The sequence below is a fragment of the Eurosta solidaginis genome, chromosome 4 (assembly GCF_040869045.1).
Source record: "Eurosta solidaginis isolate ZX-2024a chromosome 4, ASM4086904v1, whole genome shotgun sequence".
NCBI lineage: Eukaryota > Metazoa > Arthropoda > Insecta > Diptera > Tephritidae > Eurosta > Eurosta solidaginis.
The window spans coordinates 224303935-224328161 of record NC_090322.1 but is presented as its reverse complement, the minus strand read 5'-3'; the positions used below and the strand labels follow the sequence as shown (position 1 = coordinate 224328161).

Here is a 24227-nt window from a genome sequence, read left to right as displayed (position 1 = left end):
CTCAGAACTCTATTGAAAGACAATACATATTTTAAAAATGTCTTATCTAGACCTGTTAAATTTGAATTAGCATTAGTAATCAATTAATTAGATGCCTATTTTAATGGCCAATGCTTATTTCAATTGTTTTCCGAAAAAAGCAATTACTAATTGATTACCATTAAAAAAAAATCATGATTTTTTCCGATTATTGAAAAAAATCAAAAATAATCAAAAGTAATCAAAATGATAAATAAAAAAATAAAAAATAATCAATTGCTTTTGATTTTTGATTTTTTTTTTTTTTATTTTTGATTACTTTTGATTTTTTTTTTTTTTTTTGATTTTTTCAATAATCGTAAGAAATCATAATTTTTTTTATACTCAGTTCAGCAGAGCTCACAGAGTATATTAACTTTGATTGGATAACGGTTGTTTGTACAGGTATAAAGGAATCGAGATAGATATAGACTTCCATATATCAAAATCATCAGGATCGAAAAAAAAATTTGATTGAGCCATGTCCGTCCGTCCATCCGTCTGTCCGTTAACACGATAACTTGAGTAAATTTTGAGGTATCTTGATGAAATTTGGTATGTAGGTTCCTGGGCATTCATCTCAGATCGCTATTTAAAATGAACGATATCGGACTATAACGACGCCCACTTTTTCGATATCGAAAATTTGGAAAAACCGAAAAAGTGAGATAATTCATTACCAAAGACGGATAAAGCGATGAGACTTGGTAGGTGAGTTGAACTTATGACGCAGAATGGAAAATTAGTAAAATTTTGGACAACGGGCGTGGCACCGCCCACCTTTAAAAGAAGGTAATTTAAAAGTTTTGCAAGCTGTAATTTGGCAGTCGATGAAGATATCATGAGGAAATTTGGCAAGAACGTTACTCCTATTAATATATATATGCTTAATAAAAATTAGGAAAATCGGAGAACGACCACGCCCACTTTTAAAAAATTTAACAAAAAATTTAATATCTTTACAGTATATCAGTAAATTATGTCAACATTCGACTCCAGTAATGATATGGTGCAATAAACCACAAAGATAAAAGAAATTTTTAAAATGGGCGTGGCTCCGCCCTTTTTCATTTAATTTGTCTAGGACATTTATAATGCCATAAGTCGAACAAAAATTTACCAATCCTTGGGAAATTTGGTAGGGACATAGATTCTATGACGATAACTTTTTTCTGCGAAAATGGGCGAAATCGGTTGAAGCCACACCCAGTTTTTAAACACAGTCGACCGTCTGTCCTTCCGCTCGGCCGTTAACACGATAACTTGCGCAAAAAACGATATATCTTAACTAAACTTCGTTCACGTACTTATCTGAAGTCACTTTATCTTGGTATAGAATATGGCCGAAATCCGACTATGACCACGCCCACTTTTCCGATATCGAAAATTACGAAAAATGAAAAAAATGCCATAATTCTGTACCAAATATGAAAAAAGAGATGAAACATGGTAATTGGATTGGTTTATTGACGCAAAATATAACTTTACAAAAAACTTTGTAAAATGGTTGTGACAAATACCATATTAAGTAGAAGAAAATGAAAAAGTTGTGCAGGGCGAAATCAAGAGCCCTTGGAATCTTGACAGGAATACTGTTCGTGGTATGACATATATAAATAAATTAGCGGTACCCGACAGAAGATATTCTGGGTCACCCTGGTCCACATTTTGGTCGACCATTTACAACTAAGGTCTACTCCCTTTTAAAACCCTCATTAATACTTTTAATTTGATACCCATATCGTACATACAAACACATTCTAGAGTCACCCCTGGTCCACCCTTATTGCGATATCTCGAAAAGGCGTCCACCTATAGAACTAAGGCCCACTACGTTTTAAATAATCATTAACACCTTTCATTTGATGCACATGTCATACAAAGACATTCCAGGGTTACCCTACCCCTAGGTTTGCTATATGGTGATTTTCCCTTATTTTGTCTCCAAAGCTCTCAGCTGAGTATGCAATGTTCGGTTACACCAGAACTTAGCCTTCCTGACTTGTTTTTTGATTATCTTTTTAATCAATTGAAAAGTAATCATTAAAGATAGAAAATAATGACAAGTAATCATTAAATGGCGTTTAAAGAAAATAATCAATGGAACGGCTAATCATTACCATTAGTAATCATTATTTAATAGGTCTGGTCCTAACGCGAATTCAATGAATTTTCTGCATAATGGAGATGTTCCCAAATAAGTTCAAAAATAGGGCGTTCCTCAACTAAATTTTGAAGAAAAGTCTGAAATTGTGTGTATTTTTAAAACAATTCTGTAATAAGAAGTTTTTGGACCGGCAGCTGAGATACACTCAGGCGGCGGTTTGCTTTATACATGAGCTACTTAGAATTAAGTTTTATTTTCAACAAGCATAGCCGCGAGACTTCTTCCTGTTCGAAAATTGATTTGCTTACATTTAAAAAGTGAGCCGCTTTTCACTCTCTATCACATTCTCTTACATTTTGTCCTCCATTTCCCCTTATTATTGCCCATCCCATGTTTTGTTTATCTCTCTACCACTCCCAAACCCACTTCCACCATCACCCCCCCCCCCTCCGTGATTCTAAAAATCTATCTACATTGGACTAGGGATTGGAAGGAAACTCCTGAAATGCTATCTGGGAAATTTAAAGGAGTATGGTCATGTCGAGTAATAAAGTAAGAGTAATTGAGGCACAGGTTGTATGAAATTTGACCACAGAGTGAACGGTTTTCACCAATGGGTTGTTGATACACTCAGCTCTATTTGCCGTAAAGCAAAGATCTCATCTATCGCTGGTGAGAAAAAGCGTAATTCAGCTATTCAACTAGATCAGATACACGGGATGAGACCATGGCGTTTCTAATAGCATACAACAAGTGTATTAGAAAATTAAAAAAAAAAAGAATTGCTTCAGAAACTTCTGTGAAGTTATTACGTCTACGCAAAGACTCGCAAAAACCGAGAAAAGCTACATATAGAAATAATACTAGCAAAAAACTTTCTGACCGGGCCTGCATCAAGACCGATGTCGAAAAAACAAAGTCCCTGTTTCCAGCATAGTTTCCGGATCCAATCTTAAATACAACGGAGGTGGAGGACTCAGACTTCCACGCCAACATCCTCACACTGGCGCCTTGCTAAAGGCCACTTCTTCTTTTGTGGGATTAAAAATCTTCGATAGTGGTTGATATCTATTCGACCTTTCTGCAACAGAGTGAGGAACTAAAACTAAGTACCTTATAAAGATTTTGAGGGGCCACCTAGCGTTGGAATATATCCCGGTGATGCGAAATATGGCTAGAGTAGAAGAAAGAACTATTCCCTGGCGAATTTTTTTAGAATAATCAGCCTAACAACCTTTGCTCGGAAATCAATGAAGTACCTCATAGACAATTATTTAAAGCCGTCGAACATCCTTTAGCAAATACTACTACATCATGGAAATTGGGGGTGGGGAGGGAGGTATGGCCTGAAGGTTTAATTTGGCCATATAAATCGTTCCCGAGATGGTCGGGCTAGCACCTTAATGGTGCTGTGTTACCGGAGCTTACCGGATCTGTATCCGGCAAAAGTCCATCACATCGATAACACTCTCCAAATCCTTCGGGGAGTAACCTTATCGCTACAACAACAACAACAACAGTGAGCGGGCGGGCTCCTTGGACATGAAGAACGCCTTTGATAATACAGCTAAGAACAGTGTTATTCATGCGCTCGGAAGAAGAGATGTTATCCGACTTATAAGAATGTAGACAGACGTTGTCTTAGTGCGAGGAAATCCGAAACCCCACTTTGAGATGACATGAGACAAATGAAGATCACAATGGGTTATATTCAAGGTACTATAGGAAAATGAAATCTGATGCAAAGGATGCGCTGATGACATCGTTATTATTGCAAGGGCACACCCTGCTATATAGTCTGTCTCGCAAAGACTGACCCTTATTGTACAAAATTTCAATCGTTCATATAATTTATAGTGTATAGATTATAATACCTGCCAGTCACTGCACGCCAGTATACGGTTGTAAATTTATGTTTAACGGTTTCTTTCATTTAAGGTGAAGGAGAAGTGCATCGACAGCATACAACCGACACATCTGGCACCACTCATTCAGAACTTTCTTCATTGTTATCGCATTTATTTTCTACATCAACTTTCTTCACACTTTAACACGAGTTTTACTCAAGCCGTTCGGCATAAGTGTCTAATCTTTGGTCAAAGCAAGATGTGTTAACTTGTGCATATTCGTTTCATTATTAGTTTTAAGTTTAAAGTGAATTTATAAAAATATATTTATTAAATAATTTAATATTTTTTATAAGCACAAAAATCATGAATCGTATGAGCGCTGTCGCCTATCGCCATTGGAGGTAAGCCACCTCATCTTTTGTATAAAAGCTATTTATTATTTGTTTGTTGATAAAATTAGCATTTTTTACCACTACGTACATATGTAGTATTTAGCGTCGCGATCATTTCTGGTTTTTTACTTTGTTGACATGTGCTTATCTGCACAGATCTGTGTTCTTGTATTAAATTAGCTTTTATTAAGGGCTTTCAAAAAAAGCTTTATATAAAAATTTTTATAAATCATAAGCTTTTGCTTAGATCTTCAAACAACCGCGCATAAATTGATTACCTGTTTTTGCTCTCATTGTGATAACCGTGATTTGCCGAATGTGAATTCGGCACGCTTCGCTATTATCACGTTCTGGCACAATCCGAACTATCAACATATTGAAATTAGAATGTCAGAAAAAACCGTTAACTTCAAACTTTATATATTCGGTTTCATCGCTATCCTAAAAAGGTCAACTATGCTACTATAAATTACGAACAACATCCAAAAATTGACAGTCCTGGAGCTAGTAGACATTTCATATGTTAAAAAGCTTTTCGACTGTCGGCAATCGATGATCGCTTACAAATAACCATAACTGACTAGGTTGGAGCGCTTGATAACTAGCCAAATTGAAACTACTAACTAAGAAGTGTCGGCCATAGATCTAGTTGACAACGAGATGCAACATAATGCACTGATTATAATCGCCACTGCCAATGACGTCGCAGTGGAAAAGTTGACATAGATATTGTTACGAATATTAGCATCACTAAGCTGTTAGTAAATAATCACACAACAACAAAAACATGAAGCAGCCACTCTTATGTACCTATACACATTAAAGTTAGCAACACTTATGTAGAAGGCGACGATGAGCTATCTCACACACAGAGATTTGGTCATCAGCCGAAGTAGTTACTCACACATACACACGCATATGGCTATAAACTACAAATATGCATATAACTAATTACTAAACAGGAGATACAAGAGTTCTAAAAGGTGAAACGTCTAGACCATTGGAGAAATATGCGAACGAAGCAACGGAGAGTATAAAAGCAGTGCAAGCTGAACAATCAGGAATCAGTTTTGCTTTAAACACGCTACTGGTTGTGACGTATAATTGTGAATTACTACTCCCAAAGTAATCTAAATAAAGTCCAGTTGGCAATACTGAATATTGGAGTGATTTATTCAACAGTTTAGCGATACGAACGTTAGGAGAAGGTTTCAAATAAGCGAAATTCCCCACTCACTGCGATCTATAGGTCTATTGTCCCCTTATTCTCAGCACAGCTTCCCCTCGGAGCCGAGTTGCCTGAAGATGTCTAGAACGGTACTCGAATTTAGAGAAAGTATGCGGTTAGAGGATCCTTAGTCGTCTTCTCGCGACAACATCGCATTTGAGAACGATGTGTTCTGCAGTCTTATTAAAGCTGTCGCTAAACCGAACGAATATTAGATCATATGCCTAGTTTGTCACACTAGTGTTGTACTCTGGTGCAGATTTTTTCGTGCCTGAGCTCTTCTTTAGTTGCGTGGGACATTTCTGGCATGATGGGCTCGTTCCTATCGCCAGTCACTAGAAATGATATAGATTCTGCTCAATATACTATAATGGGTCTTACTATCATAGCGTACATCCATCTTAGGATATTTGTGGTGCATCCGAGGGCTTTCCTGCAATGCTTCGGCACACCATTATTTCTATTGTGTTGGCAACATTTTTCCTCCATAGTAGCTTGTAGTCCTAGGTAATCCATCCGTAAAAGTAGGCAGTTGAGCAACTTGCTTGGGTTTTGAGCGAGAACTAGTACGCTCGTCAAATGGTATAACTCAATGGCAGTTCTGAGTTTTAAAGATTTTCGGTTGAGTATATCTTTGTGTCAATGTCTCCCAACGTTGCAAGTTTTATGTTGGCACAGCTATAAGATCTTGAAGCATAGGTCCTAGCAAGCTTCTAGTATTTGCCAAGAAGTCGGAGTTATTTTATAACATAGGTTCTTATCTCTGATAGGGTTTTTCAGTTTGGTCTTTAAAAAAACTTCTGGTAACACTATGGACTCATTCAATTTATATGGGATCTCACAGACCAGCCAGTTTAATCGAACGTAACCCACCGCTTTCTTATATCCTTGTTTGATAAGCCAGTAGTTGCTCCGTAAAATATGCTTCTTGATTTGCCAAACTATTAAAAAAACAACAGAACTAGCGCTCACTACCCCTATTACTTATTTTGACCGGTGGAGGAGATCAAAATGTTACGTAGACATAGTTATTAAATATATGTTTTTATTTAAACTGATTTAGTGCTTCATTAGTGAACATTGCACAGGCTAATACAAGGCGAAATTGTGAGCTTGCTGCCTCATCATTTATCAGCACAATTAGTAAAATGTCGTTTTCATCAATACAAAGACCGTCGGCGTTATCAAATAAATGCCTGTCGTTAGACAACATCAACCCAAACTATTTTGAACTAGAGTATGTTGCACGTGATCCATTGAGCATACGTGCTGAAGAAATTGAAAAGGATATACAGCAGGTAAGTGATGCGACAACTTTGGTACCCGGATAAGGCATTCCATACAACTCATTCCGGATAATTCATAGCACTGATACTTATTTTACAACTTTTTACAGTTTGACATTCAACCATCAACTGCTTTTTTAATATCAGTTGACGGATTTAACGTCAAACCATCGACTAATGTATAGCAGGCTTTAGATGAATACAATTTTGCAGCTATGATCGTGTAACGGTCAATAAACTTGACAAACGACATTTTTTTGAGGGTTTTTATACTCAGCGTGCTTTGCACACAGAGTATATTAACTTTGGATAACGGTTAGTAACAGATAGATATAGACTTCCATATATCAAAATCATCAGTATCGAAAAAAAATTTTATTGAGCCATGTCCGTCCGTCCGTCCGTCTGTCCGTTAACACGATAACTTGAGTAAATATTGAGATATCTTCACCAAATTTGGTACACGAGCTTATCTGAAGAATATATTGGTATTGAAAATGAGCGAAATCGGATGATAACCACGCCCACTTTTTATATATATAACATTTTGGAAAACACAAAAAACCTGATTATTCAGTAAATAATACACCTAGAATGTTGAAATTTAACGTGTGGACTGATATTGAGAGTCTTGATAAAAATTTGAAACAAATTTTTTGAAATGGGCGTGGCACCGCCCACTTGTGATAAAATCAATTTTACAAATATTATTAATCATAAATCAAAAATCGTTAAACCTATCGTAACAAAATTCGACAGAGAGGTTGCCTTTACTATAAGGAATGCTTTGAAGAAAAATTAACGAAATCGCTTAAGGACCACGCCCACTTTTATATAAAAGATTTTTAAAAGGGTCGTAGAGGAAAATAATAAGCTATATCTTAGCGAAAAAGAGTTTTGTATCAATAGAACACATATTTTCCTTATAGCAGAAAATACTTAGGTATAAAACTTAGGTATAAAACAAGTTTAAAAGGGTCGTAGACTAGAATAATAAGCTATAACTTAGCAAAAAATTGTTTTGAATCAATGATATTTCACTTATCAAGTTTTATTGTAAAAGGAAATGGGGAGACATTTTTTTTTAAACGGGCGGTGCCACGTGTTATGTAGAAAAGTAATTTATCTGAAATGAAATGTACAATTGAAGCTCACGATGAGTATATAATGTTCGGTTACACCCGAACTTAGACACCTTTACTTCTTTATATAGACTTTTCATTTTTCTTTTGGTGTGGATACTAAGCCGTAGTGAAATGAGCCCTGTGTTTCGGACACGGGGTCAAAGAGATATATTCAAACCCTATTTACTTTTACAATTTTAGGGTGTCAAGAAACCGTTTGATCGTATTATTCGTGCCAATATTGGGGACTGCCATGCTATGGGACAGAAGCCCATCACCTTCCTGAGGCAGGTAAGCTAGATACGAAAGATTGTGCATGACTTATTGGCCGATTAAATGCCGCTTCAAGTGTAGCCGGATAGCCAATCCCTAAAATGTGAGAGTTTTTGAAATTCTGACTCGTTCAGATTAGTTTGCATTTTTTAATAAAATGTATTTATGGAGACTCCCTTTTACTAAATGCAATCTAATCTGAAAGAAATACATTTTAGGAAACTTTTCATACCATTTTCCAGCCCTCTGTGGAAACTTATACATCGACCCTCTGAGTGAGCTTCCCATCTTTCCAATCCTTCCTTCTATAAAAGAAGATCATAAAGTTTATATCGAAAACAAACATAGGATGAATGTAGTCTGCTTTTGTCGTGATATGGGAGTCAGTAATATTGAGCAGCAGTGGTCCAACTTCCGACGCCTAAGATATCCTTTGGATGGTGTTTAATTTGTCCCAGATAACCCTATAAGTTACTCAGGCGAAAACTTTTGATTTTTTTTTTTTTGGAAATGTCTGTTTTAAACCGCTATTGAAGACAACTCTTTTAAAAAAAAAATTTATATTTTAGAGGAGTCCTATATATAGGACATTAGGAATATAAGGGATAAAAACATATTTTAATTTATTGGAATGGAAGTTTACAAAACACTTGGTATGTACTCCAATATTGCATTTTACACATCTTGTAGTGGTTTTTGATGGCAATATCTACATCGGGTTTGTTTTTCCTGTGGCTCTACAAATGAACCATACGTTCATAGCAAATCTCGGCTTCTTTGGAGCGACTTGCATGGCCTTATTGGTAGGTTGATTGCATTCGATGGGTAGCCAGCAGCATGGTAGCCACTGCACGCCTAACGCTGAGTTGGTTAAAACTACCGCCCCGTTCACGATGTATGATCCAAGCATTTTGGAGCGCCATATCAATGCAGTGGGCTAGCAACTGCAGGTACCATTATTTGCCCCTGATTGAAGTCCTATACAAGCTTATATTTTGGTCAGAACGGTCCACTCCTCCCATGTTAGAGATATACATGTAAATCAAATGCGGTTGTTCTACATATATGTACATATAACGGTATATTATCGTCCGACTTATCGGATGAGCTTTCAGGCCCGGCTGCACTAAATTTTATTTCTGCTGTCGCTTGCAGTTGGGCAGCTGGAAAATTATTTACGCCAAAATCTTCCTTAGGACCAGAATCTTCGTTGTTTGCATTAACTGGAGGAAACAAAACGACTTCATCGATGTCGGCAGTGTTTTCTTCACCATCTTCCAACAAAACAAGAACCTCATGAAGCGAGAGACTCCTGAAAAAAATAGGCACCTATCTTCCTAATGTCCTATATGTAGGACACTAGCATTTGCTCATTTTCAATGTATTTAACTATAATTTTACACATTTGAAAACTCATTTATTTCTCTATAATCTTAATATATAAAAGCACGTGTCACAACATTTTCGGCCGCGATGGATTCCTAAACTACTGAACCGATTTTGAATTTGTTTTGCACCCCGTGTGTAGTTTGATCTAACTTGAGACATAGGATAGGTTATATCTCAGTTTATAGTCGCAATATTATTTTATTGCAAATTTTTTTATTTGTTTATACGTAATAATAAAATGTTACCTATACGCAGTGGTGCACCTCTTTTCAGTTGGTATGGATATGTTTGTGCACGTGCTTATTTAACTTTGATACATATAATATATATATATATATATATAGCACATCACCAGAGCCGGCGAGAGGGGGCCCGCGATTTGAGGTACTAAGAAATTTTTTTTTTATTCAGGAGAGTCTTTAGTTGTTCTATGTGGAATTTTTAAGCCGAATTTCAAAAGCAACGAATAACTGCATTTCGTTTTAATATTATAGTGAAGTGTGAAAAATAAAAAATATATATATATTAAACTGACTCGGAGTGGGATTGGGACTGGGACTGGAATAAAATACATACCACCCTCTCGGACAGGCAATAAGGGATGCAGAAGAATGAGAAGGAATTGAAAGAAGAGAAAAGAGAGAAGGGAAGGAGATTGAGAAAGAGATAGAATGAGACGAAGATGGAGATAAATGAAGCGAAAAAGACGGAGGGAGGAGTGAATAAAAGGATTAGGAAAAAGTGAGTAGGGGGAGGGCAGAGTCAGACGGAAAAAGCTTATTAAAATATATAAATTTAGGGCAGGACAACGTCTGCCGAGTCTTATAGTACATACATATAAAAATTAATGTCCGTTTGTGTGAGGCTTATACAATCAAAAACTAGCCGGTCGATTTTGTTCAAACTTTCACATAAGTTGCGTATACCTCACGTGGTGGTTTGCACCATAGATGTTAAGTAATGATTAGATAATGCTAATGACTGCTAATTAACCTTCATTTGCGAAGTTCTCTAATTCATTAAATAATTAGAATTAGTTCAACTAATTCCCATTAGACAATTGAAATTTTTATTCCAATGTTAAATCTAATTGCAATTAGTTGCCATTAGCAAAAAAAATTTGTTTACCTTTACAATTAGAAATCTAATTAACTTTTGCTAATGCAATTAGATATTCAATTGGCTCGAATTAGCATCAATTATTTTGATAAAAATAAATTTTTTTCAAAGAATTATTGAAGTGAACAAATAATGATGTAAATATATATAAATAATTGATTCTAATTCGAGCTAATTGAATATCTAATTGCATTAGCAGAAGTCAATTAAATTTCTAATTGTAAAGGTAACCCAGTTTTTTTGCTAATGGCAACTAATTGCAATTAGATTTACCATTAGATTTAAAATTTCAATTATCTAATCTGAATTAGTTGAACTATTTCTAATTGTTTAATGAATTAGAGAATATAAACCAATTGCATCAATTGCTAATTCTAATTGGAATTTAACATGTATGGTTTGCACATAGGTTTGGATGCGATCGACGAACAGGGTCTCGAGATATAGGCCAAAACGTGGACCAGGGTATCTCTAGAATGTGTTTATAGAATATGAATATCAAATGAAAGCTGTTGATGAGTGCTTTAGTAGAGGGGAATTTTCATATCCCTGGGTGACTAAGGTCTCGAGATATATGCCAAAACGTGGACCCGGATACCCCTAGAATGTGTTTATAGCATATGGATAACGTATGAAAGCTATTGATGAGTGCTTTAGTACCCCTGGGTGACTAGGGTCTCGAGATATAGGCCAAAACGTGGACCCGGGTACCCCTAGAATGTGTTTATAGCATATGGATAACGTATGAAAGCTATTGATGAGTGCTTTAGTAGAAGGTAATTTTCATACCCCTGGGTGACTAGGGTCTCGAGATATAGGCCAAAACGTGGACCCGGGTACCCCCAGAATGTGTTTATAGCATATGGATGACATATGAAAGCTGTTGATGAGTGCTTTAGTACCCCTGGGTGACTAGGGTCTCGAGATATAGGCCAAAACGTAGACCCGGGTACCCCTAGAATGTGTTTATAGCATATGGATAACGTATGAAAGCTATTGATGAGTGCTTTAGTACCCCTAGGTGACTAGGGTCTCGAGATATAGGCCAAAACGTGGACCCGGGTACCCCTAGAATGTGTTTATAGCATATGGATAACGTATGAAAGCTATTGATGAGTGCTTTAGTACCCCTGGGTGACTAGGGTCTCGAGATATAGGCCAAAACGTGGACCCGGGTACCCCTAGAATGTGTTTATAGCATATGGATAACGTATGAAAGCTATTGATGAGTGCTTTAGTAGAAGGTAATTTCCATACCCCTGGGTGACTAGGGTCTTGACATATAGGCCAAAACGTGGACCCAGGTACCCCCAGAATGTGTTTATAGCATATGGATAACATATGAAATCTGTTGATGAGTGCTTTAGGAGAGGGTAATTTTCATACCCCTGGGTGACTAGGGTCTCGAGATATAGGCCAAAACGTGGGCCCGTTAACGCCTAGACAGTATTTCTACATAATGGGTATCAAATTGAAGCTGTTGATGAGTGCTTTAGTACAGGGTAGTTTTCATACCTATTGGTGACTAGGGTCTCGATATATAGGCCAAAACATGGACCCGGATACCCCTACAATGTGTTTATAGAATATGGATAACAAATGAAAGCTGTCGATGAGTGCTTTAGTAGAGGATAATTTTCATACCCTGGGTGACTAGGGTCTCGATATATAGGCCAAAACGTGGGCCCGTTAACGCCTAGACAGTATTTCTACATAATGGGTATGAAATTGAAGCTGTTGATGAGTGCTTTAGTACAGGCTAGTTTTCATACCTATTGGTGACTAGGGTCTCGAGATATAGGCCAAAACATGGACCCGGGTACCCCCAGAATGTGTTTATAGCATATGGATAACATATGAAATCTGTTGATGAGTGCTTTAGGAGAGGGTAATTTTCATACCCCTGGGTGACTAGGGTCTCGAGATATAGGCCAAAACGTGGGCCCGTTAACGCCTAGACAGTATTTCTACATAATGGGTATCAAATTGAAGCTGTTGATGAGTGCTTTAGTACAGGGTAGTTTTCATACCTATTGGTGACTAGGGTCTAGAGATGTAGGCCAAAACGTGGGCCCGTTAACGCCTAGACAGTATTTCTACATAATGGGTATCAAATTGAAGCTGTTGATGAGTGCTTTAGTACAGGGTAGTTTTCATACCTATTGGTGACTAGGGTCTCGAGATATAGGCCAAAACATGGACCCGGATACCCCTACAATGTATTTATAGAATATGGATAACAAATGAAAGCTGTCGATGAGTGCTTTATTAGAGGATAATTTTCATACCCTGGGTGACTAGGGTCTCGAGATATAGGCCAAAACGTGGACCCGGATACCCCTACAATGTGTTTATAGAATATGGATAACAAATGAAAGCTGTCGATGAGTGCTTTATTAGAGGATAATTTTCATACCCTGGGTGACTAGGGTCTCGAGATATAGGCCAAAACGTAGGCCGTTAACGCATCAACCCGGCAAAACTGATAATTATGCATGCGAATCCGAAGCAAAGACATGAATTAATAATACCCACATACCTATTTACATACGTCCTATTCGATTTGCCTCAAATTTAGTATATAAATTTGCCTATGTTAGTATGTACGATCCTTTTTTCCGGGAAGTATACCAGAGAAGGACTGGGACTGGGATTAGGACTAGGACTGGGACTGAGACTCGGAATGGGACTTATACAAAATACATACCACCCTCTACGACTAGCAATAAGGGATGAAGAAGAATGAAAAAACTTGAGAGAAGAGAAAAGAAAGAAGGAGACTGAGACTGAGAAAGGATAGAATGAGACGAAGATGGAGATATTTGAAGCGAAAAAGATGGAGGGAGGAGTGAATAAACGGATTAGGAAAAAGTGTAGAGGGGGAGGGCAGAGTTAGACGGAAAAACTTATTAAAATGTATGCAGATAGACCAAATTGTCTGCCGGGTCTGTTAGTTTTTTAATAAAAAAAATATATTTGTTAAATTTTATCATATAAATTTTAAATAACATTTTTCAAAATTAGTAATTTTCTGAATAAGACAATTAGCACTTCTCTCATTGAGGGACTATAAACACTTACTAACGCTGTTGCGCAATTTCTACTGCATGCAAAAATACATTCCCGTTATTTCCTGGCCATCGGGCGCGTGCGTGAGTCGACATGAAATTGGTGTCCTACATATAGGACATTAGCGTTATCTGGGTTCTAAAGAGATCGATCGATGGGTTATTTATATCACGTTTTTAGCCTCTGAAGGACACATTCAGCATCCTGAACTTTCCTTAGCGGAGTGTAATTTTTTTTTCGTCAAGAAAGTGCATTACTTTTACTCAGTCTAAAGTAGGACTTGTTGGCAGTTGTTATTGTCCGTTTGATTTCTAAGCTGGTATTGATTTCTAAACTGAGATATTAGCATATTGCGCCAACAAAGGCCCAAGGGCTTAGAGTAGATGAAAACGCACTAGTGACAAAGTGAAATAGCAGCCCTCCATCCCGTTGGAAAGGCAAGTGCAGATGGAGTTGGGTTCCCTTGAAGAACCCATGAGGTAACGCAAAGAATATATGCCATCGCGGGTTTGTTCCACGACGACGAATATCATCTAGAAAGTTACGCGCACATCGAAAAAAAATTTAATCTGATTGTACTTCAACGATTCTTTATGACCACTGAGTATCTCATCAAAACGAATGACACACCTTCTTACTTTACTTTCCTAGTTTGCTAGATAACTAACAAAACTTCTCTTGTTTTCATTTTTGTCACAAAGCTCCTAGCATTATCGTACGATAACAGCCTCTTCAACTCACCCGATTATCCAGAGGATGTGAAAAGACGTGCTCGTATCATATTAGATAACAGTCCAGGTGGCTCTGTGGGTTCATACACCGATACAACCGGTATCGAAGTAATTCGTAAGCAAGTGGCGAGGTATATTGAAAAGCGAGATGGTGTCCCATGCGACTGGGAGAATTGTTATCTAACTGATGGAGCATATCGAGGCATCAGAAGCATATTGGCATTGATGTGGTAAATATTTTAAATCGTATGTATAAACATATCGCACACCTAGATCAATAAGGAGCTAAGTCAAATATCTGAAATTTCGAAGTTATGCATACTACCGGGTTCCTTTACTGATCTGTATACTCTGAACATTCTTATTCTTGGAGTTGATCGCTTTTTTGATATGGGTGTGCAATATGTATAAGGGTAAATAAAATCTGATGTTATTCAAGCTTTTTTATATTATAGTGCCGAGATCAATGGAAAGCGTCCGGGTGTATTTTTGCCCATTCCACAATATCTACCCTACTCTGCCACACTCTCCGAATTTGGTATGAATCATATTGGTTATTATCTTAATGAAGAAGAAAATTGGAGTGTAGAAATCTCAGAGATGGAGCGTGCCTTGTCTGAAGCACGTAAGACTTGTTATCCACGCACCTTAGTCGCTATCAATCCAGGCAATCCCACTGGGCAAGTCTTGACTCATGGCAATATAGTCGATGTTATTAAATTCGCACACAAACACAAATTGCTGCTGTTGGCCGACGAAGTGTATCAGGAGAATGTTTGGGATCCAAAATCAAAATTCTTTTCATTCAAAAAGGTCACACATGAAATGGGTTCGCCATACACTGAAATGGAGTTAGTTAGTTTTATGTCAACATCGAAAGGCTACCTAGGTGAGTGTGGTATACGTGGTGGCTTTATGGAGATCGTGAATTTGTGTCCGCAGGTAAAGGCTACGCTAACAAAAGCTTTAACCACTTGGACGTGCCCCAACACTGCTTGTCAAATGGCTGTGAGTACCCTCGTGAGTAAAATATGAAGCGGACATTTGCTTAGCTTACTGGAAAATACACACATGATTTTTTTCATTTTTTTTTTTTTCTTATTTGTAAAGGTTAACCCACCAGAAGAGGGTGAGCCATCTTACGAGCAATATATCGCTGAAAAACAAGGTGTCTTAGATGCTCTTAAGGAGCGTGCTGAATTAGTATACAAAGCACTCAAAAGCTTAGAAGGAATCAAGGTCAATGTAGTGCAGGGTGCTATGTATGCTTTCCCTCAAATCAGCTTACCTTCAAAATTCGTCGAAGCTGCTAAAGCGAAAAACATGCCTCCAGATACTTTTTATGCTTTTGAGTTGCTGGAATCAACTGGTTAGTAATCGTTTAATTCGTTGTTTATAATAAACTTAAAATAGGATGTCCGGTACGTCCTATAAATACCAGTTAAAAGCCCTCGATCTCATCATCATCATCACTCCATCGAGATTCGATAGATTGAAATTTAGCGAATATTGAAGAAGCCACTATATAGCTCCATCCTAGAAAATTTCTAGTATTTGCGAGGAGGACGGAGTTATTTCATAACGAAAGTATAGGTTGTTAACTGGGTTTTTTTTCGTGTGGTCGTAAAACTTCTGATAACTCGATGGACATATTCAGTCTTTGTGAAGTTTTCATGACCGACCTGTTAAATCTTATCTAACCCAAGCCCTATTTCAAAATATTTTTATACCCGCTGTACTTGTACACAGGGTATTATAACTTTGATTGGACAACGGTTAATTGTACAGGTATAAAGGAATCGAGATAGATATAGACTTCCATATATGAAAAGTATCGGTATCAGTATCGAAGAAAAATTTGATTGAGCCATGTCTTTCCGTCCGTCCGTCCGTCTGTCGGTCCGTCTGTCCGTTAACACGATAGCTTTAGTAAATATTGAGATATCTTCACCAAATTTGGTACACGAGCTTATCTGGACCCAGAATACATTGGTATTGAAAATTAGCGAAATCGGATGATAAACATGCCCACTTTTTATATATGCATATAACATTATTTAGTAAATAATACACCTAGAATGTTGAAATTTGACATGTGGACTGATATTGAAACTCTTGATAAAAATTTAAAATGGGCGTGGCACCGCCCACTTGTGATAAAATCAATTTTACAAATATTATTTATCATAAATCAAAAATCGTTAAACCTATCGTAACAAAATTCGACAGAGGTTGCCTTTACATAAGGAATGCTTTGAAGAAAAATTTACGAAATCGGTTAAGAGCCATGCCCACTTTTATATAAAATAAGCTATATCTTTGCAAAAAAGAGCTTTATATCAATGGTATTTCATTTTCCAAGTGTATTTATAACAATAAATATGAAAAATTTAAAAAATCTTAAAAATTGGGCGTGGCACCGCCCCTTTTATGACTAAGAAATTTTATATGTTTCGGGAGCCATAACTCCAAGAAAAATTAACGGATCGTTATAAAATTGGGTACACACATTTTGTCCTATAGCAGGAAATATTTAGAAACAAGTAAGGAAGGTTAAGTTCGGGTGTAACCGAACATTACATACTCAGTTGAGAGCTATGGTGACAGCATAAGAGAAAATAACCATGTAGGAAAATGAACCGAGGGAAACCCTGGAATGTGCTTGTATGACAGCGGTATCAAACGGAAGGTATTAAAGAGTATTTTAAGAGGGAGTGGGCCTTAGTTCTATAGGTGGACCCCTTTTCGAGATATCGCCATAAAGGTGGACCAGGGGTGACTCTAGAATGAGTTTGTACGATATGGGTATCAAATTAAAGGTATTAATGAGAGTTTTAAAAGGGAGTGGTGGTAGTTGTATATGTGAAGGCGTTTTCCAGATATCGACCAAAATGTGCACCAGGGTGACCCAGAACATCATCTGCTGGATACCGCTAATTTATTTATATATGTAATACCTGCCAAGATTTTAAGTGTTTTTTATTTCGCCCTGCAGAACTTTTTCATTTTCTTCTACTTAATATGGTAGGTGTCACAACCATTTTATAAAGTTTTTTCTAAAGTTATATTTCGCGTCAATAAAACAATCCAATTACCTTACCATGTTTCATCCCTTTTTTCGTATTTGGTATAGAATTATGGCATTTTTTTCATTTTTCGTAATTTTCGATATCGAAAAAGTGGGAGTGGTCATGGTCGGATTTCGTTCATTTTTCATACCAAGATAAAGTGAGTTCAAGTAAGCACGTGAACTAAGTTCATTAAAGATATGTCGATTTTTGCTCAAGTTATCGTGTTAACGGCCATGCGGAAGGACAGACGGACGACTGTGTATAAAAATTGCGTGGCATCAACCGATTTCGCCCATTTTCACAGAAAACAGTTAACGTCATAAAATCTATGCCCCTACCAAATTTCAAAAGGATTGGTTAATTTTTGTTCGACTTATGGCGTTAAAAGTATCCTAGACAAATTAAATGAAAAAGGGCGGAGCCACGCCCATTTTGAAATTTTCTTTTATTTTTGTATTTTGTTGCGCCATATCATTACTGGAGTTGAATGTTGACATAATTTACTTATATACTGTAAAGATATTAAATTTTTTGTTAAAATTTTACTTTAAAAAAATTTTTTTTTAAAAGTGGGTGTGGTCCTTCTCCGATTTTGCTAATTTTTTTTAAGCGTACATACAGTAATAGGAGTAACGTTCCTGTCAAATTTCATAATGATATTTTCAACGACTGCCAAATTACAGCTTCCAAAATTTTAAATTACCTTCTTTTAAAAGTGGGCGGTGCCACGCCCATTGTCCAAAATTTTACTAATTTTCTATTCTGCGTCATAAGTTCAACTCATCTACCAAGTTTCGTCGCTGTATCGGTCTTTTGTAATGAATTATCGCACTTTTTCGGTTTTTCGGAATTTTCGATATCGAAAAAGTGGGCGTGGTTATAGTCCGATATCGTTCATTTTAAATAGCGATCTGAGATGAGTGCTCAGGAACCTACATACCAAATTTCATCAAGATACCTCAAAATTTACTCAAGTTATCGTGTTAACGGACGGACGGACGGACGGACAGACGGACATGGATCAATCAAATTTTTTTTCGATCCTGATTATTTTGATATATGGAAGTCTATATCTATCTCGATTCCTTTATATATGTACAACCAACCGTTATCCAATCAAACTTAATATACTCTGTGAGCTCTGCTCAACTGAGTATAAAAATGGACGAGAACGGTTAAAGACCACGCCCCCTTTTATATAAAAGATTTTTAAAAGGGTCGTAGACGAAAATAATAAGCTATATCTTAGCGAAAAAAGCTTTGTATCAATAGAATTTTACTTTCTAAATTGAATTATAACATTGAACATTAAAATTTTTGAAAATGGGTGTGGCACCGCCCCTTTTTTGTCTAAGCAATTTTAAATGTTTCGGTGGCCATAACTCGAAGAAAAATTTACGGGCAAATCCCAAAAACTTTTACTTTTTTGGATACTCGGGTTTTACACACGGGCAAAAACTTAAGGCCAGAAAAAAGTATAAGGACATTAAGTTTGTCTTTTGACTATCCGATCTGATGATTTTAAAAATCAAGAAAGTTGAAAGTAAGTTTTTGCAGAACTACGAAAAGTAAAAAACGTCGATTTTTACACTTTTTCAAGCGATACCCTTGATTTTTTTTTTTTTTGAATTTTTTCGATAAAATTTTGGGCATCGCTGAAACGCTATGGAATTTAAACTGAATGTTTTTTTGAGACGAAGATTCTAAAAGTATGAGCAAAAATAATGTGCCCCTCCAATACTCAAAACTATCATCAATCAAAGTAGCGATACTTTTTTTTGTCATTTTCAATATCGACAGTTTTTGAGGCAACTGAGTATTGAAATTTGGATTATGCACGATGGTAGCCTATCAGGGACTAAAAATACCTAGGGCTTCAAATTCGATGTGCCCATTTCAGTTTTGAAGGTAGAGGCAGAAAAGTGGAAGCGCTTGGTTCCAAAATTTTTTTCAGGAGCATGTTTTTTTGTGGGCACAGCTATAATTTTACCACAATGTAACGATAGAAGGTGGCGGAAGATTAGACAGCTGTCATATCGAACGCCCTTAGTTCCAGTGAGCTCCAGGTTGTATTTTGGAAGTAAAAGAGAATGGGGGCATAAAAGAAGGCCCATTTTTGAAATGGTACATAAATTCCTACTTTTTCAATAATGATAAAATACAGAAAGGAGTGTAATTAGATTGAATTTTGCGCAATTTAATCTTAAAAGTTATGAAATAAATATTGCTTTTTTAAATTTTGCAGCTTATAAATTTCTTTTGAACGCATCAATTTTACTGGTAATATTCTAGGGCAGGGGTCGAATGCTAATAAACGACCAAAAATGACGACAAAAAAAAAAAAACTTAAAATTGTATGCACAAAATTGTTCTGCGAAAACGAGACCTGGATTTTACCCCCGGTTTTGGAGCAGCCCGGGGCCATTGCTCAGATTATTGGTATCGAGGTCAAAACGTATCTTTTGAACACTTTCTTAACATTTTTGGACGTGTATTAAGAGTTTACTCCTCTTCTGGAGTATTAACTAAGGTTGTTTTTAATATATTACATGATGGGAAAAGATATTCAACACACAACAGGAGGACGGACAAGGCAGCAGGTATACTAATTTGGTGGAATATTAATCGAGGTTCTTGCTTTAGTCTTGATCCCTTAAACCTGAGATGTGTGAGCTGTGAGAAGATCCGTTTTTGGTCACTTAACATTGAATTGGACGCTGCGGCGAACTGTAGGCAAGGGCTCCGGAGCCGAAGAGATCGTGTACACATCCGACCAAACCTTCGCTGTATGTTCTAACGAGCATAGCGTCTTCATTATATAGCGCACGTGAATTAGCAAATACTTCGAGTGTATTTCTGCAATGGAAAGTTTCTCAGTGAAAACTCTACTGCCTTGCAGCTGCTGTTCGGAGTCGACATAGAAAACAAATTAAAGGTGTCGTCCTGCCTATTTGTAGGAAAAATTAAATAGGAGTACAACGCAAATTAGAGGAGAAGCGTTGGTCTCAATTTATTTTTCTGTTTGAACATAGTATTAGAATGTGTGTGTATTATGGATATCAAATGAAAGCTGATGCTGAGAGCTTTAAAGTAATTTTCATTGTGAAACAAGCTTCTTTCAAAAATATTTTGATTGTACATAGGACGGTTCTAATACAGGGCGTTTTCGATACGATATCCCAGATATGGTAATCTTACACTCATCCGTCATTAGGTATCTATTTTAGTACTTCTAGGTCATACTGAATACCGTCTTTTTATACATTCCAATATTTTCTTTGAATTTCAGGCATATGCATTGCTTCCGGCAGCGATTTCAGACAAAAAGAGGGCACATATCATTTCCGTACCACAATTCTGCCACAGACCGAGGACTTAAAAATTATGTTGAAAAAATTCAAAAAATTTCATGACGATTTTTTTAAACGTTACAAGTAAATTACATATATATATTATGGAAAATTTTGTGTATCATAAAATTTACAAGTATCCAGTGAATGAAGCGATACTGAGAGGGGTCACATAAAGTTGTTGTTGTAGTAATAAAAAAAACTTCCCGAAGGTTTAGGGGAGTGTTACCGATGTTTGTGGTCCTTTGCCGGATATACATAGATCCGGTACGTTCAGGTAGCAAGCAACATTCGGGAACGATTTCATATACCCACTCTGAACCTTCTGAGCCATCCCATCACCTAGCCCTTAATTCCATGAGGAACTTGAGGTTGCCAAAGCCACGCGTAGGTGAGGTTGACAATTGGGTTGGAGAAGCTATAAATTGCGCTGGCATCCCCTTGAAAGGGTTGTGCTATACAACCCCTTGAATCAATTCGGTATTTCATCCGCCTCTTACGACAATATTGCCAAACGGGTCGATCTTTGTTGTTGTTGTTGTTGTAGCGATACGGACACTCCCAGAAGGCCTTGGGGAGTGTTATCGAGTTGATGGTCCTTTGCCGGATGCAGATCCGGTACGCTCCGGTACCAGGCCCGACCACCTTGGGAACGATTTGTTATGACCACCTGCGACCTTCCGTGTCTTGTTGTTCTCTAAAGAATGCTTAACACTTCCAAATAAAGTTAAGAAATGCACTACGCTACTCCCAACAGGCAGTTCTACGCCACGACCCGACTGGTTTTTTTTGGGCTAAGGGTTGTTGTTTCAATGTGCAAATGACAATAAACGTGTACCTTTGATGCAGTTCCTTGCATCAAGGAATAAATACTTCAGCGTCGGTCGAAAAGAGATATCTTTGAAATGGTCTTACTGCAATGCAGGTCATATAAAAAATGTTTGCACCGAACCGAGTATTCTGAACTAGTTGCCAATACTCGTCCACTGCGAGTTGTTCGTCTTATAGACTAGCTGTGGTGGTATCAAACGATAACTTACCAAAAGATGATGAAAAGCGAATATGCGCACTAAACTCGCAGTTGCTCTCGCTAAGCGGCGCCTCCAATTCTTACTGCTGCTGCCCTTTCATGACATACCTCCTTAGCATGTAGTAAAATTTATTTGATCACGCCGTCATTCGCAGTAAAAATACCTTACTATAATTGTCCAATCAGACGATGGCTAATAGGGACGACTTCAAATAATACACGGACCGCTCCGTCGCCGTTCTCCACATACCTATAAATGTCCGAAAGGAAGAGAGTGAGCATCGCGCCATATATTCTAATTTGGCTCACTTCGTCGACGCTGGTAGAATTATTTAAATCCGACAAAATTTCCCAGGCGAACCTGCAGACGTGATCTTGTGAGACAACTAAAGCCGCAATACCCCCGACCGCTCGCTCAAACATTTACGCAAAAAATAAGATAACATTTTCAATTTTCTTACGAGCGCAAATGTAATTATAAATACACACTTTATTAAACTAAGATTGGTCGTTTTCAACTGATAGGGACTCGGAAATATGTATTATTTAAGTTGTGTACGTGCCTTCCTACAGCCGCATTACATCAACCGTACAATGTGCACGTTCTTCGTCATTCTGCAGCAACTAATAATTACATTCATATTTATTTATCATATTTATATTGCGGGCATATTTTATGTATATGTATATTAGCTCGCGTTTGCATTACCTTTAAAAATAAAAAATTAAATAATACACCGAATATGTCTTCTGTTAAGATATAATCAACAATATGATTGTTATGCATATAAAACGTGCGCATATTCGCTTGCTCTATAATAGCAAAGGTAAAGTAGTTAACTATATAAATTACAAAATATCAGAGGATTCCACTTAATACTACAATATTTGATGACTAAGCTAAGCGCACGATTTATATTTTTTTAACTAAATAATAATTCGTTAATATAAAATGCTTAAACGTAGTTAAGAGAGTAAAGCACTACACTTTGAATAGTACAAATTATTTAAATATTTATATATGCAGCATGAAATATCGCCTTACAAGGGTATTCTGCACTATACAAATATACAGCACAAAACACACATTTGGTATAAGACATTTTTATGAGTTTTCAATAACGTAAATATGTGAATTCATTAAAATTGCTTAGTACTGGAGTTTGACTGATTGTGAGTTGCAAATGACGCGTTTGCTAACGTATTTAGAAATAATGTAATGTGATTAGTCACTAGTCTTTAAACGTTTCACTGGTCCTTCGCTTCCTTGAGAATTGGAGTCTTCGGAAAAAGGCATACTAGAAACAAATTCGGTGGCACCTTGAGAATCGCTCACCATAGAAAAGCCTGTGAAAAAAATTAAAAATACATTTTAAAATTGTTTTTCACCATCTTTTGTTAAGTTATCAAAATTGGACGAAAAAACTTATTCGATTGCAAACATTTCAACTTATCAGTTTGTGTTCTTCGACTCACAGGTGTTCGAATCCTCTGCAGTCAAACCAGCATAGGGTGTTATTTGTGGTGGAGTTGGTGTACCCTTTTGTGAATTTTCTTTATCACTTTTATTAACGCTGCTTACTTTTTTCTTTTCCGAATTTGATATAGGTACCCATTTATAAATTTTCATTGTTGTATCGCCAATGGTCACCCATTTCTTTTCCCTGAAATTTGAAATTAGTTTCAAAATAGTGGGGGCACATTTTTTATTCGCTGGAAGCCATCTTACCAATGTCTTACTTTTTCCACTGCATTCATCACCCGTTTGATGTCATCTTTTGCTCGACTACGAGTCTCTGCTCGAACACTTCGTGACATTTTCTATTGTTTTATACAGAATTTGAACTAATTTACTATATTTTTGGTAATTAAATTGCAAAGTTTTATTTAGCTTTCAACTTCACTTGAACGATGTAAACAGAAAACGAGGATTCGTCGAAAATGGCTGCTAAATGCCGAGTTCTACCATATGACAGCTGACCGCAACTTTAGGGTGGATGCAAATGATTCTTTACATCGGTATAAATGTGGCACTTTATTATAAATAACTGAGAAATATTGGAACTCAGAGCAAAGAATAAAGGCAGTCGGATGTATTTGAAAAACTCCTGTGAGACGTACAAAGCAAAAGCGTATTAATTTATATGTTTATCAATTTCACAACCTTGACGTAAAGTGTCCTTAATGCAA

The 24227-nt window shown here is 36.8% G+C and overlaps 2 protein-coding genes across 5 annotated transcripts; one reads left to right on the top strand and one right to left on the bottom strand.

Annotated features, from left to right (window-relative positions):
* The first annotated feature begins 4183 nt into the window (after positions 1 to 4183).
* On the top strand, positions 4184 to 21119 carry LOC137249102 (alanine aminotransferase 2-like). 3 transcript variants are annotated; one of them, XM_067780278.1, is made up of 7 exons: positions 4184 to 4376; positions 6670 to 6893; positions 8207 to 8296; positions 14557 to 14816; positions 15042 to 15606; positions 15697 to 15955; positions 20947 to 21119. In XM_067780278.1, the coding sequence occupies exons 2-7, from the start codon at positions 6744 to 6746 to the stop codon at positions 21093 to 21095; spliced, it is 1473 nt and encodes a 490-aa protein (XP_067636379.1). In that variant the 5' UTR covers positions 4184 to 4376; positions 6670 to 6743; the 3' UTR covers positions 21096 to 21119. The 3 variants fall into 3 exon arrangements, with proteins under 3 accessions (XP_067636379.1, XP_067636377.1, XP_067636378.1); XM_067780276.1 differs by having other exon boundaries at positions 6659 to 6893; XM_067780277.1 differs by lacking the exon at positions 8207 to 8296 and having other exon boundaries at positions 6659 to 6893.
* A 1363-nt stretch (positions 21120 to 22482) lies between these two features.
* BCL7-like (chromatin remodeling complex subunit BCL7B-like protein) lies at positions 22483 to 24227 on the bottom strand. Of its 2 annotated transcripts, none has more exons than XM_067780275.1 (3): positions 23778 to 24227; positions 23514 to 23701; positions 22483 to 23384 (listed from the first exon to the last, which is right to left on the bottom strand). In XM_067780275.1, exons 1-3 carry the CDS (start codon positions 23789 to 23791, stop codon positions 23263 to 23265), a joined length of 324 nt encoding a protein of 107 aa, XP_067636376.1. In that variant the 5' UTR covers positions 23792 to 24227; the 3' UTR covers positions 22483 to 23262. The 2 variants fall into 2 exon arrangements, with proteins under 2 accessions (XP_067636376.1, XP_067636375.1); XM_067780274.1 differs by having other exon boundaries at positions 23767 to 24224.

Bases quoted from the DNA above. Each gene is read 5' to 3' on its own strand.
- LOC137249102 (XM_067780276.1), top strand. From the start codon at position 4,339: ATGAATCGTATGAGCGCTGTCGCCTATCGCCATTGGAG. The intron at 8,297-14,556 runs GTAAGCTAGATA...TTTGTCACAAAG, and splicing joins CCATCACCTTCCTGAGGCAG to CTCCTAGCATTATCGTACGA. The intron at 15,956-20,946 runs GTTAGTAATCGT...TTTGAATTTCAG, and splicing joins TGAGTTGCTGGAATCAACTG to GCATATGCATTGCTTCCGGC.
- BCL7-like (XM_067780274.1), bottom strand. From the start codon at position 23,855: ATGTCACGAAGTGTTCGAGCAGAGACTCGTAGTCGAGCAAAAGATGAC. The intron at 23,702-23,766 runs GTAAGATGGCTT...TTCAAATTTCAG, and splicing joins GTGGAAAAAGTAAGACATTG to GGAAAAGAAATGGGTGACCA. The intron at 23,385-23,513 runs GTGAGTCGAAGA...TTTTTTTCACAG, and splicing joins TGCAGAGGATTCGAACACCT to GCTTTTCTATGGTGAGCGAT.